The 14954-nt window shown below is 30.2% G+C and overlaps 1 protein-coding gene across 1 annotated transcript in view; it reads left to right on the top strand.

Moving 5' to 3' along the window:
• The first annotated feature begins 2060 nt into the window (after positions 1 to 2060).
• Positions 2061 to 14954, top strand: part of LOC149876752 (uncharacterized) — a 32667-nt gene continuing 19773 nt past the window's right edge. Inside the window, exons 1-4 of the mRNA XM_090074948.1 lie at positions 2061 to 2451; positions 3276 to 3328; positions 3400 to 3654; positions 4750 to 7167. Coding sequence (XP_089931074.1) covers positions 3301 to 3328; positions 3400 to 3654; positions 4750 to 7167 — 2701 coding nt within the window. The 5' untranslated portion in view covers positions 2061 to 2451; positions 3276 to 3300. The remainder of the gene's footprint in view (positions 2452 to 3275; positions 3329 to 3399; positions 3655 to 4749; positions 7168 to 14954) is intronic.

The following is a 14954-nucleotide window of genomic DNA, read 5'->3' as shown; positions in this document are numbered from 1 at the left end:
TAGAACTTTTGCATCCTTTTCACAAGGCTACTGTGCAATTGTCACATGATAATGTGCCGACGTCCCTTGATGTATGGCCGATGCTATTTTGTCTTCGGTCAGTATGTAAGATCAATGGCTCAGACAGTGACAGTATGCGTGATTTGAAGACAGCTTCTCTGTCCAGCTTGAATGAAAAATACATTATTCATCATTTGCAATAGCTATCAACCCTTGTTGTTCCTTCTTACAAAAACTTGTCTTTCGTCAACACAGAAGATCGCAATTTTGTTTACTCAGAGATGCGTAGTATGGTAGACAGTATTATTTCTTCACCAAATCAGGTGATACGCAAGGACTCAGACAATACAGATATAGACAGCTTTAGTGAATGCAGTCATTCAGATCAGCTGCCTCCTTCAAAGAAGAACAAAGCTGACCCTGAATCGTATGATTTGCTGGGAGACTTTAAAACAGCTCCCGTTTTTTTTCTGAGGCCGACAGTTATGAAATAAGACATGAATTCGAAAAATACTTGCCACTGCCCGTGACAGCGTGTGATGCATTGCAATTCTGGAAAGACGATGAGCGTGAACAAAAGCTTCCGATGAAGGCAATGATTGGTAGAAAGTTGTTGGTTATTCCTGCTACAAGTACTGCCAGTGAAAGAGTGTTTTCAGTGTGTGGGGTGACAATGAGTGAGCGCAGAGCTCGTCTAAACACAGAAACATTAGAAATGCTGATAATTCTCAAATACAACATGCAGTCCTGATTACTAGACTCACAGTAGGCTAATTAAGCTACCATTAGCTGTGTTCAGAATGTTACTGTTTTAATATTTTGTGCACTTTAACTGCAGCTATTAGCAATTAGCAACTGCATTTTATTTTGAACTTTTGAAGTTGCAGTAAATTGCAAGTTATTTTAAATAATTTGCAATGCTTTAACTACTTAACATGACTTTAATTTATTTGTGTTTTATGCTTATGGATGTAAAGCTTTGTAACTAATAAAAAAACAGTTGTGTTGATACCGAACCGAACCCAAACTTTACTTGTTACCGAACCGAACCAGAGCTGTGCTTATCGAACTCAAACGTTATATATAAACGAACCGAAACTGAATTTTAAAAAAACCGAACCGAACCGAATTTTAAAAAAAGGTTTCGATTGCCATTTCTATTAGTAATGCGTTGTGAAGTTCTTGAGGGCTCGTTGTAAATATGAAATGTTGCTCCACATGACGGTTGCTGAGACATATTTCGAACGAAAATTTTAATCATATTTATTTATATTAATTATATTTAATTATAACTTCATATTTATCTATTAACAACAGTGAATAGAGTTTTTTACTTGAATGTGTCATAATAAGAATTAGAAACTAATGATAGATGATTTCTATAATAATTAGTTTATGTTTTGAGCTATACTATATATAATAAAAATAAAACTTGTTAAAAGTTTTTAAATTTTAATGTTTGTTGCAAAATAATTTTAGTATGTCAAAGAAACAAAGAAACCGGTTCATATTAAGAAAAGAAATCAAAAAAGTATCATTAAACCATGCAATTAAAGTTAGTAAGCAACTTTTAAAAAGTCGTTATCTTCATACCCACATATTGTTAAGCATCTATTTTCACATCAGAAACTTCATTCTGCAACTGAAGGGAATGGAACACCTTGAGTTATTAATTTATTAGTTTTTTATCTTTTTAATCAAAAATCGATTTGGTCCGGATATACCGTCTAAAAAACCGGAATGAAACGGTTCTAAAAAAGACCGTACTTTTTTAATAATTATATGTATAAACGAACTATATCTCATAACTAAAGTTGTGTGAAAAAAATTACTTCAAAATGTTGAACAGTTCTCTAAATATTCTCTAAAACTTTACTTTTTATTATCAGAGCGGACGCGTAGAACGCAGTGACAAATAATCTCTTTCAGGATACCTCGTTTTTGCTTTAAAATTATTATTCCATCCTATTATTTTGATAAGCCCTATTATTTGATTAAGACTCTCACCCATCGACGGCCATTGTTATATAAAATAATCTGACATCAATTTTAAAAAAATCAACAATCAGTAAGAAAGAGTTAACTGACTTGAAGCGTTTATAAGTGAAACTTCCAACAACTAAAGTATATTGCTTCGAATTAAAACTATAAACGAAATCAAGAACTCACCGATCTCAGTTTGATTCATCGCAGATTTCGGTTGGTAGTTTTTCATTTTACGAAACCAGTTCAAACATTTTATTGATTTAATGGGTTTCTGCATTTTTGTTTTCTATGGTTTGCTGTTGCTTAATTCAGTTTTAAATTCTTAACGTGCTGGTTTCTATCAGTTCGAGAAAAACTGTAGAATTCAACACTTGTATTGTCGATCAACCAGCTGTTTACATAAAGATCGCAGAAAAGAATGTTTGCAATAAGGAAAATGGAGATACTAGAGGGCGAAATGTACTGGTACGTCATCTACTTTCGTTCTACTCTTAATATTTGTTACCTGGATTTTTCAACAATTTTAGTTTCATAGTTAGAAAAGCCGGAGAAAAAAGAGGAAAATATGATTTTACTGAAGTGAATAAGACAGGATCAAGTGAGAGTACATGAATTATAACAAAGTTTGTAACTGAATAACAAATCTTGAATACGAAAAATTTAATACCAGAAACCAAAATATCAGAAATCTAATTAAGAACCCTTTTTGAAAAACCTCTCCAGTATAAACTGTCATTTAAAAAAATAAAAATTAAAAAAAAAGTTAAAAAAAAAAATAAAGCAGTTATAATAAGTATAATGTCCCTTTTGAAAACACGTCTTTCAATTAAAAATTCATCTTTCTATTAAAAACTTCTAAGTTCTTCGTGTTGGACTTCAAAACTGTTCTTGAACCTATTGCTATATTAATTATTTCAAAACACAAATATGCATTATTGAGAATTGCTCAAGTTTCTTTTAAAACAGTTGCTTTAGGAAAGATGGATCATTGGCATCTTTTTTGTTCTTAAGGTGCAGAGTCCCCGTAAGTCAAGTCTCTTTAACAGTCAATAAAATGCTTTCCATCAAAAGGAATGTAACTGGGAAGGGAGTTTTGTTTCAGTGACTAAGGGGGTTCCTGAAATACCTGAATGCAAACTGTTTATTTCACTTCTAAAACTGCTCTAATTTATTTTGACGCAGCATCTATTTCTTTATACTCGTTTATTAACCGTGAAAATAGTTTGCTGACGAATTTAAGAGCGTTTTACCGAAATTTATCATACCATTAACGGACGTTTTTTTCGTAGAACGGCTTTAAAAGACGAAGTTGTCATGGAGAATGAGTTCGATGATATAAAGGGTAATAAAATATTTTAATGTTTCCCATTTAAGACAGATTTTCGTTTTTAGAAAAAAAACCTTCTCTTTTAGTTGAAAAATTTCCACAAGATGTGTTTACAACGCTTGCTGATTTGTTGAGTCATGATTGGCAAAAGTTTGCTCGATGTCTTTCGTTTGATGACTCAGCAATCGATAATGTAAAAGAAGAATTTGAAACGACGAGAGAACAAACTTTGCAAATACTGAACCAATGGCGTAAGAATAATCCATCCAAAAAGTGGCGAGATGTGAAAAGAGGATTACTTTTTTGCAAGCGTAAAGATTTGATCAGTGAATGCGAACGAAGTAGGTATTTTGAACTTGACAGTTTTCTGCCATTATTGCATGGCGATGTTCTCCTGCGGCCTCTAAATATTTATTAGATATATATATATATATATATATATATATATATATATATATATATATATATATATACAAAAAAGATACACCACGGCAGACCATTATAAGATTTTTTTACCTGACGCGAACAATTTGAAAACGACAAACTTTCTTTAATTAATTTAGCTAATTTATCTCAAATCCTTTAGGCCTTTTATCAGCAAAATCATTCAGCAATTATGCGGATGAAATTCACATTTGAATTAAGTTCAAAAATATAGCTATATAAAGCATTATTACACTTAATTACTTAGGTTACAATATTAATTAATAAAAAATATGAAATAAAAGCTGAATGTGACCATAGTCACAAGAATATATTCTTGTGACTATGGTCACAAGAATATATTCTTGCTAGTTGTTTCTCACCTATTTTTTACATTCTTTTCTCACTGTTCATTTTATTTTACAAGTTTTTTAAAGTAAATGCTTTTTTACAACTCCTAATTTTTGGACTTTTGCTATTTCTTCTCTGAGGCGTTTACATCTCAGTCTTTTACATTTGCAAAAAAAAAAATGATAATAAATATCTTCCAGCAATATGCTTATGTTGTTTTTAGAGAATTCTACTAGCCTGACAAAGACTCAAAAACTCGATATTAATTTTTTTTTTCCAGCTCTCATGCATTGCACGTTTTGAACCTCCCTCCCTCAAAGGGTAATACCGCATAAACTTCTAATGTAGAAAATTTTTTTTCAACTTTTTCAAAATACTGTTTTAAGAAAATTGATTTCGATTTCGAAAAAATAATAGTTTTACTGCGAGTTTCTCAAATTAAATTTCAAAATATTCCTCTGGGAGTATTTTACCTGTAAAATGCTTTTTCTTGGATATGATTTAATAAGCGTATCAAAATTACATTCAGCAGACAGTGACAATTTTTTTAATAGAAATTGCTGATTTTATTGTAATTACACTCTTGGATATAAAAAATGACTTCTAAACATCAGTCATAAACTTCACCGTGTTGTTAAAATTGAAAAGTTTTTGTATTTTAGAGTTAATATCTCGACACTCCATTTTCGGTATCCTTCCTCCGGCAAAAGCTTTCTTTTCAAGAGACGATGAACTTAATCAAATTCATAAATACGTGTGCCAAACAAACGATTCGGGTAAATCAGTCACGGTTTTAACTGGAATGTCTGGAATTGGAAAGACTCAGCTCGCTAGAAAGTATGCAGCATTTTATAACCACCATTTTGAAAGTATTGTGTGGGTGGATGCAGCATTTGATAAAATACAAGTTTCAATGATTAATCTCTGTCGCCAACTTGGGTTAAGCGTAAGAGATCATCACGGCGATCCGTTCGACATTGAAGTAGTTTCTAGAAAAATACATCACTATTTCGAAAGAGAAAAAACGTTATATATTTTCGACAACGTGGATGATGAGAGTGTAAAGATATTCAAAAAATACGTGTCACATAAAGAAAATGCGTTTACTTTGGTAACATCGCAATGGAAATCATGGTCTAACGATGTTAATCAAGTGCAAATTCATTCCTTCTCGCCTCAAGATGCGTTACTTTTCGCAAAAAGAAATATTAAACAAATATTAGCAAACGATGACGAAAAACTAAAAGAAATAACCAAAGTGCTTCAATATCATCCACTCGCCATTAATCAAGCCATTCTCTATATAAACAACAACTGCATTTCTTTGGTGGAATATTTAGATCTTTTTCGATCATATCCTCTCAAAATGCTCGACGAAGGTATCCCCACTGAACTGGGAACAAAGTTCACTATAGCATCAATTAGCATAGTATTAAACAAAATAGAAACATCGAATGAAAAATCAATGGAAATTTTAAACCATTTATCCAATTGCGATGGTCAACATATTACAAAAAAGTTTCTTTACGGCATTTCAAAACACCTGAAAATAAACGAAGAGCTTTTGATAAATCGAGCAATAAGGTTACTAGTAACTTATTCGTTGCTTGATCGCTTCGACGATGACAATGATAGGTACGCGATGCACGAAATGACCCAGTTAGCGTGTAAATGTTATCAAAAACGAAAAGAAATAACAGAAATATGCAACGTAAACCTCGCCCATTTTCTAAAATTTGAGTTGGAAGTGGTAAAGGAACACATTGACGATGGGAAGCACTTCTACAACCATTTCATCCATATGTTTCGTATTAATAAAACAAAAATGTGTGAAGTGTTCCATCAACATAGTGAGAATATCCAAATTTTCTTATCAAACAAAGGCTTTTTTCAAGAAGCGATAGACATACTCGCTGCCATTGAAAAGTATAACACAGAATCTTATGGAGCTAAAAATGAAATAACTTTAGATACAAAACATAGCATAGCATGCTCTTTCAGTCAAATGGGAAAATATAATGAAGCTTTAGAAATTTTACACCAAGTTGATAAAATAGAAACGGATACTTTAGGTATCAATAATCAATTAACATTGGGTACAAAAGATAATATAGCAATCTGTTTGAACAATGTGGGAAAATACAATGAAGCTTTAGAAATTTATTATCAAGTTGATAAAATAAAAACGGATATTTTAGGTATCAATCATTCATCAACATTGAATACAAAAAATAATATAGCACTCTGTTTGAGTGATATGGGAAAATATAACGAAGCATTAGAAATTTATTATCAAGTTGATAAAATACAAACGATTAGATTAGGTATCAATCACCCATCAACATCGAATACAAAAAATAGTATAGCAAACTGTTTGAGTGAAATGGGAAAATATAACGAAGCATTAGAAATTTATTATCAAGTTGATAAAATACAAACGGATATTTTAGGTATCAATCATCCATCAACATTGAATACAAAAAATAATATAGCACTCGGTTTGAATTATATGGGAAAATATAATGAAGCTTTAGAAATTTATTATCAAGTTGATAAAATACAAACGGATATTTTAGGTATAAATCATCCATCAACATTGAATACAAAAAATAACTTAGCAGTCTGTTTGAACAATATGGGAAAATATAATGAAGCTTTAGAAATTTATTATCAAGTTGAAAAAACAGGAACCGATATTTTAGGTATCAATCATCCATTTACATTGGGTACAAAAAACAATATAGCAATCTGTCTGAACAATGTGGAAAAATATAATGAAGCTTTAGAAATTTATTATCAAATTGATAAAATACAAACGGATATGTTAGGTATTAATAATCCATCAACATTGAATACAAAAAATAACTTAGCAGTCTGTTTGAAGAATATGGGAAAATATAATGAAGCTTTAGAAATTTATTATCAAGTTGAAAAAACAGGAACGGATATTTTAGGTATCAATCATCCATCAACTTTGGAGACAAAAAATAATATAGCAAACTGTTTGAAGAATATGGGAAAATATAATGAAGCTTTAGAAAATTATTATCAAGTTGATAAAGTACGAACGGATGTTTTAGGTATTAATCATCCATCAACATTGAATACAAAAAATAATATAGCAATCTGTTTGGAAGATATGAAACGAATAGAAATGGAAAGTTTGAAACGGAGAGAAAAGGAAAATTGATGTTGTCATCTATTTTAATCGTTTTTCTAAATGCCGATTAATGTTAATTTATTAGAAATATGTAATTTGATTTTTATGATTTTTACATCTTTTTTTTTTATCTAAAGCTCTTTATCCAATGTACGTTAAAAAAGTTTGAAGATGATAGAAGTTGTAACAAAGTAAATTTATGGTGGAGGAACCCATAAAAAAAAATGACTTTGTATTGAGTTAATGAATGAAATTATTAAATGCAAATGAATGAAAATTTGTTCGAAAGAGTGTAAAGTTAAAAATAATTTTTTTACAGCCGAAAAATTAGAAACGTGAAGTGTCAGATAAAAACCCTTGGGAGAAGTTTTAAATAAATTTCAAATGAAGTTTTATGTAAAAGTGAAATAAAAAATTGAAGGTTCTTTGATTTTTTATTGCTTTTCTTTTAATGTTGTTCAATATTGCTTTTCTTTTAATGTTGTTTTCTTCGTCTTCTATGATTTTATTGTTTAGGATTTTACACATTTCCTTTTCTTTCCAATCTAGTTCTCCTAAATGTTTTTTTATAGTTTCATCTTCATCATCGTCATCGTCAACGTGCTCATTATAATCATTGTCAACGTCAACGTACTCATTATCATGCTAATTATGATAATCATCATCATCATCATCATTATCATCATCATCATCGTCATCATCATCATCATCATCATCATCATCATCATCATCATCATCATCATCATCATCATCATCATTATCATCATCATCATCGTCCTCATGCTCATTATCATGCTCATTATCATGCGTAAATGTGCGTGAGCTGAAGTGTTTAATTTCACATTCCTTTTTTAAATTTTTAAATTTACTTAAAACTTCAATCTAATATTTCAAGAACTTCATTATATATAAAATTTATTAAATTTTCATTTGAATTAAATATATCCGTAACGTCGTTAACTCTTTCAATTGAAGTGTCATAAAAATCATCTGATGTTAATTCCATCTTTTTTATTAGAAAAAAAATATATTTAAGTTATTTTCGTTTTTTTCTTATAATGCTCATTTTGTGTGCACTGAAGCGTTTAATTTTGCAAGTTGATCAACTCTTTATTATCAACCAATGAGTTGAATTAATCTGGATATCCATACCACTTTCCTAATGATTTGTTCTTTTGTTTACGAATCACTTTTTCAATTCTAAATATTTCTTAATTAGTTTTTTGCATTTCCTGCTCGTAAAAAGTACCTTGTATTTCTTCACCATTATTGTCGGCTATTTATACGTCGGTGGGTCTGCGTACTGAATTTTTGATACAGTAAATACCTCCTCAGTCCATCTTGGCGTGTATCCTTTTTCAAAACTTGACTTCTTTTTAGTTATCCAAACTTTGTCACCAATGGTGAATTTTGGATCTGGTCTTTCGGATCTATCTCCATTTAAATTTAGCCAAACAATATTCTTAATCTTTTTATCGCTAGCTTCAACTGGAGTCATTTTAATGGAAAAGTGTTTTGTGTTGTTGTAGTTACTTATCAGCTCATATAAAACGACAATATATTTTTTAGTATTATTAGCTGAAAAGTACTTGAACATTTTTTCTTTCATCGTTCTATTCCATTGTTCAACTACGCAACTTTTTTCATCATTTTCAGTGGAGTATAACTGCACACCCAGCGCTTTTACATGCTTCTTATAGAATTCTTTTCCTTTATCCACCCACATTTTTGTGCACCTTCTTTCTTTAAAGATTTTACTTAAAGCGTCAGCTACATCAACACCAGTTTTACTTTTTAACAGTTCGATCCATCCGTACTTTAAAAATACATCTATAACCATGAGTAAGTATTTTATCCCGTTGTTGAATTTTGAAAAAGATTGCATGTCGACTAAATCAGTAGCCCATATTTCATCGATATCATTTACAATCACTTTTCTTCTTATGAAATGCTGTCTCACTGGTTTATGAAGTTCGTTTGCAAGTTCGTCAGTCCATTTTAGTGAACTGGTCGCTGATAGTTTTTTTTAACTCCAAGTCCGAATTTGGCTTTAGCGTTAACGATGGGTTTGATTATTTTTCTTTCGTTTATTTCTCTTTGTGTTGGACTTGGTATGGAGTCCATCTCTTCAAGTATCATTTGATCTGCTAAATTTCTATTTTGCCGGTCGCTAAAATATTTGAAAGCAAGGTTGTGATGGTAGGCTGTATTATCCACCCTGTCGACAGGTTTGCTCCAATCTCTATATGCATCAGTGGAAGTGAGCCTTTCGTCTAAGTTTGTACCGGGACCTGCAAAGTTCATACCAGGAATGTGCATTTCTCCAGGAAATTTAGCCCACGGGAGTTTGATTTTGCTGGATATTTTGTTGTTGGAGTTGACCAAATCACCTCCTTTTTTAGGTCCAGTTGATGAAACAATTTTATTTTTGCTGTTTTGCAAACGGAGCAAGTTTATATTTATATTAATTTTGCTTATAGAATTTCTCAAGTTGAGCGTATCTGTTTCTCTTTTGCATTTGACACAGTGCATGTTTTATTTAAAAAAGATTTTTTTAATATTAAAATGGACAATACCGATTTGTCATGGGATAAAGATAGCATAAGGAATAATAACAGTTCGTTTCCTAGAGACATTAGAGGACTAATTGTTGGAAAGTCTGGTTGTGGAAAAACGACATTGATGTTGAATCTGCTATTAAGACCTGGATAGCTGGATTACAACAACTTGCAAGTTTTTGGGAAATCTTTTTTTCAGCCAGAATACAAAATAGTGAAAAGTTGCTTTGATAGAAAACTGTCGAAAAGTGTCATTCTTGCACTGTTTAATATCAAAAATAAGATTAAAGAAGGTGCGAGTGTAGATTTTGTTATAGAGGATTTTTCGCAAATATATCACAACAAAACTGATATAGAGTGTGAGTTTTTTGAGGATGCTGATGTTGTACCAGATCCTGAAAGACTTGATCCGAATAAGAATAATTTGATGATATTTGATGATTTAAAAGGAGAAAAGCAAAATAAATGTTAGAGTTATTTCACTAGAATAAGACATTCTAATGCAGATTGCTTTTATCTTGCTCAAAACTATTTTGATCTTGATAGATATTCGATTAGAACAAATTCAAACTTTATTTGTTTGTTTCCTCAGGATGACAAAAATGTAGATCATATTTATAGAGATCATGCTTCATATGACATGATTTTAAAAGGATTTAAAGAGTTTTGTAAGAAATGTTGCTCTAAACCTAAAGGATTTGTGGTTCTAGATATATCATCTGAAAAGTATTGTGGAAAATATAGAAGAGGATTGGATGAATTTTATGTTCCAAAAGATGTGAGTGGTTTAGAATAAAACATTGTGCGTAATAAAAAATGTCAGGGTTTGTATTAGAAGTGAATGGAAATTCAAATGTGATAACAACAGATTTTTTTCAAAAAATTGATTTTGGTGAAAAAAAATATTATGAAATGGCTTTGGTTGGAATTGATACGTATAATAGCTTTCCAAATATTACCAGCATCAACAATTCTCTTAGGTATAGTATGGATGATGGAACTCATTAGGAGAATATAGCAACTCCAGAGGGTAGTTATGATGTAAAAGATATGAATGATTACTTACTGAAGTCTGTATCAACCGCAATAAAAAGCTATACATCTCAAAGTGCAAGTTATGTTGCTCAAAATAAAATTAGTTTTTCTCCTGATCACATTAAAATAGGAGCTAATTTAAATACATTAAAATTAACTGTAAAATTGGCTGCTAACTATTTGTTAGACTTTAATGTGAGTAATAGCATAGCGTCAGTTTTGGGATTTACTAAAAAACAGTTGGATTCAAATGTTGAGTATGAGTCTGACGATATAGTTAGAATATCAAGTGTAAATACTATTAGAGTACTCAACAATGTGATTAGCTCATCCTATAGTAACGGATCTCAAGTGAATTGTATATACTCATTCTTTCCAAACGTAGGTCCTGGTTATAAAATTATAGAGAGACCGATTCATTTGATTTATCTTCTTATAAAATTAAGTGAGATATCTACAATGACAACTAATATTGTTGTTCAAATTGGTAAAGACATAAACTTTAGGGGTGAGGAAATTACTATAAGATATCATATCAGGGAGACTACAGATTCTTTTTCAAATAGATTACTAAAAGATATCATATCAGGGAGACAACAGATTCTTTTTCAGATTTTTCAAATTTTTCAGATTTTTCCCAGGAAGAAAATTGCTTAACTGAAATGTAGTAATTATTTTTTTCCAATGTTTTTTTTTTTTTTTTTTTTTTTTTTCAGTTTTACATTTATTTAGTTATAATACAATAAAGTCCGTGATACATGCTCTCGCAATACAACAAAATCCATGACATGTTCTCGTAATACATCAAAATCCGAAATATATGTTTTCGTTATGCAATAAAATCCGTGATATATAGACTAATTTAAATAAAAAACTTGGTATCTTATAGAAGATCTAATGATCTTATCGCCAGAACCATAAAAAGTTATAATAGAATATAACTTAAACCATTAATAAATAAAGACAAATAAAAATGACAAAATACAAAAAACAAAAGAGCGTGTTTACACAAATTTCTTATTTTTAAAAGTATTTTAACATATTGTCATTAAAGAGAATGAATTTTTTTAGTTTCTTTTTAAAGACTGGGAAGGTAACTGATAACTTAGGTAAAACAATTTTGTTCCAGAGATTGGGTGAACGATAAACTATACAGAACTGATTGAACTTTGTTCGACTAAATGGTTCAATCATTTCGTAGTGTATACTTATTTTTTGTTTTTAAGGTAATAAAATCTTTAAAAACGTGTAAGGACGGATTGATTTTAAATTAAAACATAAAGCATAATATTTTATATACATTCACTTCATAAATGTTAAGTACTTTTACATTTTTGAATAAAAACTTTGAATGCCTAAGTCGATTTTCAAAACAAACTAAGCGTATTGCGTGTTTCTGACGATGGTAAAGAGTACGCAACTTACTTTTGCTTGTACTTCCCCAAGCAATATTTGCATAGTTAATATAACTATGTATAAATAGTTAATATAACTATGTAAAAATGAGTTAATATAACTATGTTATATTAACTCATTTATACATAGTTATGCATTTATACATAGTTAATATAACTATGTATAAATGAGTAATAGAGTTGGATTAAAATGGTTTTGTTTAAATAATTTCTTGACTTATAGAGGACTCCTATATTTTTAGAAACCTTTGTACAAATTTAGTCAATATGTGGTTTCCATGAAACATTTTCATCAAGATAAATGCCAAGAAAACTAGTAAAAGTTTCCTTTTTTATTTCTAGTTCATCAATAAGAATTTTTGGCATGGTTGTTGGTAAAAAAATGTTTTTTAGATATAGAGTGAAATAGAATGTATTTTGTTTTATCAAGGTTTAAGGTCAATTTGTTACATTTAAACCACTCAGATACGCATTTAAGTTCTTTGTTCATATCAGAAAACAGCTCATTAATATTACTGTTTGATAAGAATAAACTCGTATCATCAGCAAACATAATACTCCGAAGAATAGCTGCTTTGCTTAAATTATTAATATAAATTAAAAACATAAGAGTTGCTAGAATAGAGCCTTGTGGAACACCGCAGGTTATTTCAGTATAGTCACTTTGAAGGCCATCATTGTAGGTAAGAAATGGCTTTCTATTTGAAAAGTAACTATGAAACCATTTTAGCATGTTGTTTTTGATTCCATAGTATTCGAGCTTTTTAAGCAATATTTTATGGTCAACAGTATTGAAAGCCTTCGAAAGATCAATAAAGACTCCTAGGTTATATTGTTTTTTTTCGAAAGATTCTGAGATTTACCTAACAAATTGAATAATTGCGTGCTCAGTTGAAATATTTTTTTTAATGCCGAACTGTTTGGAATATAGTATATTATTTTAGTTAAAATATTTAAATATTCTATTATATATTATTCTTTCCAATAATTTTGAAAAAGTTGAAAGAACCGAAATCGGGCGATAGTTGTTGATATTTGTTTTATCGCCTTGTTTGTAAATTGGTATGACTTTCGCAATTTTCAACTGATCCGAGAAAACTCCTTGTTTTATAGATGCATTAAACACTTTATAAAAAATATCTTTCAGACTTTCATAACATTTTGCAACTATGTTACCACTTACTTCATCAGCACCAATAGCTTTATTTCTTTTTAAAGATTTAAACGCTATATCGAGCTCGTCGTGAGATAATTCAGAAGAATACTCATTGTTATAATGAGATTTATTTATAGGACACAAGAAGTCTTTAAACGAATTTTCGGTCCTAGGAATTTTTTTAGAGAGATTGGTTCCAATATCAGTAAAAAATTTATTAAATATGTTTGCAATTTTGCTCGGTTCACATATATTTACATCTTCAAATTTTATAGTTTGTGGTAAAGAACTTAAGTAATTTTTTGATTTTCTTGTTATCTCTTTTATTATTTGCCAGGTGCGCGTTGAGTTGTTTTTAAACTTATTGATCAGATTAGTATAATAATTTTTTTTTAGATTTTTGCGAATTTTTTCAAATAAATTTTTATAATTTTTATATTTTTTCATTTGCAGAAGATTTAGTTTTTAAATATTTAATATACAGCTTCTGCTTTATTTTCGAAGATTTTTTAAAGTCTTTTGTAATCCAAAAACTATTGAAGGTTTTATGACATAACTTTTTTACGTACTGGAAAGTTCGCGTCATATACTGAGTAGAATCTTTCAAAGAATTTATTATAAATAGTACTTGCATCTTCATTAAAGTTGATGTGCCCCCAATGAAGTAATTAGGGATTGCAATTCCGCACACTTTTCAATCCCGCGGGATCCACGCGGAATTTTTTAATTTTTGTGCGGATCCCGCGGGATTCCTCGCGGGATTAGTAGGTTTCTTATGCACATTATAAAAGGCAAAATGACAATTGTATTTTTCTTTCACGTATTTCAGAAAAAATATACTCAACTTGTTAAATTGATAAGATAAGGGAAATAAAGCCAAAAAACGCAATTCATTTGTAAATCAATATAATTCTTAACATTTAATGAACAAAAAGATAAGCTAAAGTACATAGGAAATCTTTTAGCTTTACGCAGAACGTCTATTAGCTTTATTTTTTTTTTTTTTAATATCAAAATGAGAAAATCATTGTAAGAAATGCGCTCTTAAGAAACAGACCCTACTTAAGGTATCATGACTTAATCTACTCCTCAAAGGACTGGATATGTAACCAGCAGCTGAAAAAGCTCGCTCGGCCTCTACGCTTGTTGGTGGTATGGTCATCAAGTAACTATGCGCTATATCTAGAAACTTGCCTCTTACTCCATTACTTTCATAGGCAGACATTTCCGGCTTCCATAGTTTATCAAAGTCTAAAGAATCTAAATTTGGTCTCTCCTTTACATTTTCTGTCCAGCTGTTCTTGTCTTTCTGTGTTTGATTTTCCAATTCTTTTTTCAGCGATAGAATTGTAGGAGTAAGTATTTGGGAATTGTTAATAATATCTACAGCTTCTTTTTCTTCGAGTTCATTTTCTTCGTCGGATTTTGTAAGTAAACTAGTAGTCCATTAAAATTCTTATTACAACGTTGTGTAAACCTCTCACGAAGTGCCGCGGCTAAATCTATGCTTAAAAGCGATGATTGCTTTTGCAATTTATCTAGC

This window comes from Hydra viridissima, unplaced genomic scaffold (genome assembly GCF_058129835.1).
Source record: "Hydra viridissima isolate aposymbiotic clone 2 unplaced genomic scaffold, HvirCarnegie_v1 scaffold_18, whole genome shotgun sequence".
Lineage (NCBI taxonomy): Eukaryota > Metazoa > Cnidaria > Hydrozoa > Anthoathecata > Hydridae > Hydra > Hydra viridissima.
This window is presented reverse-complemented; position numbering and strand designations above follow the sequence as displayed.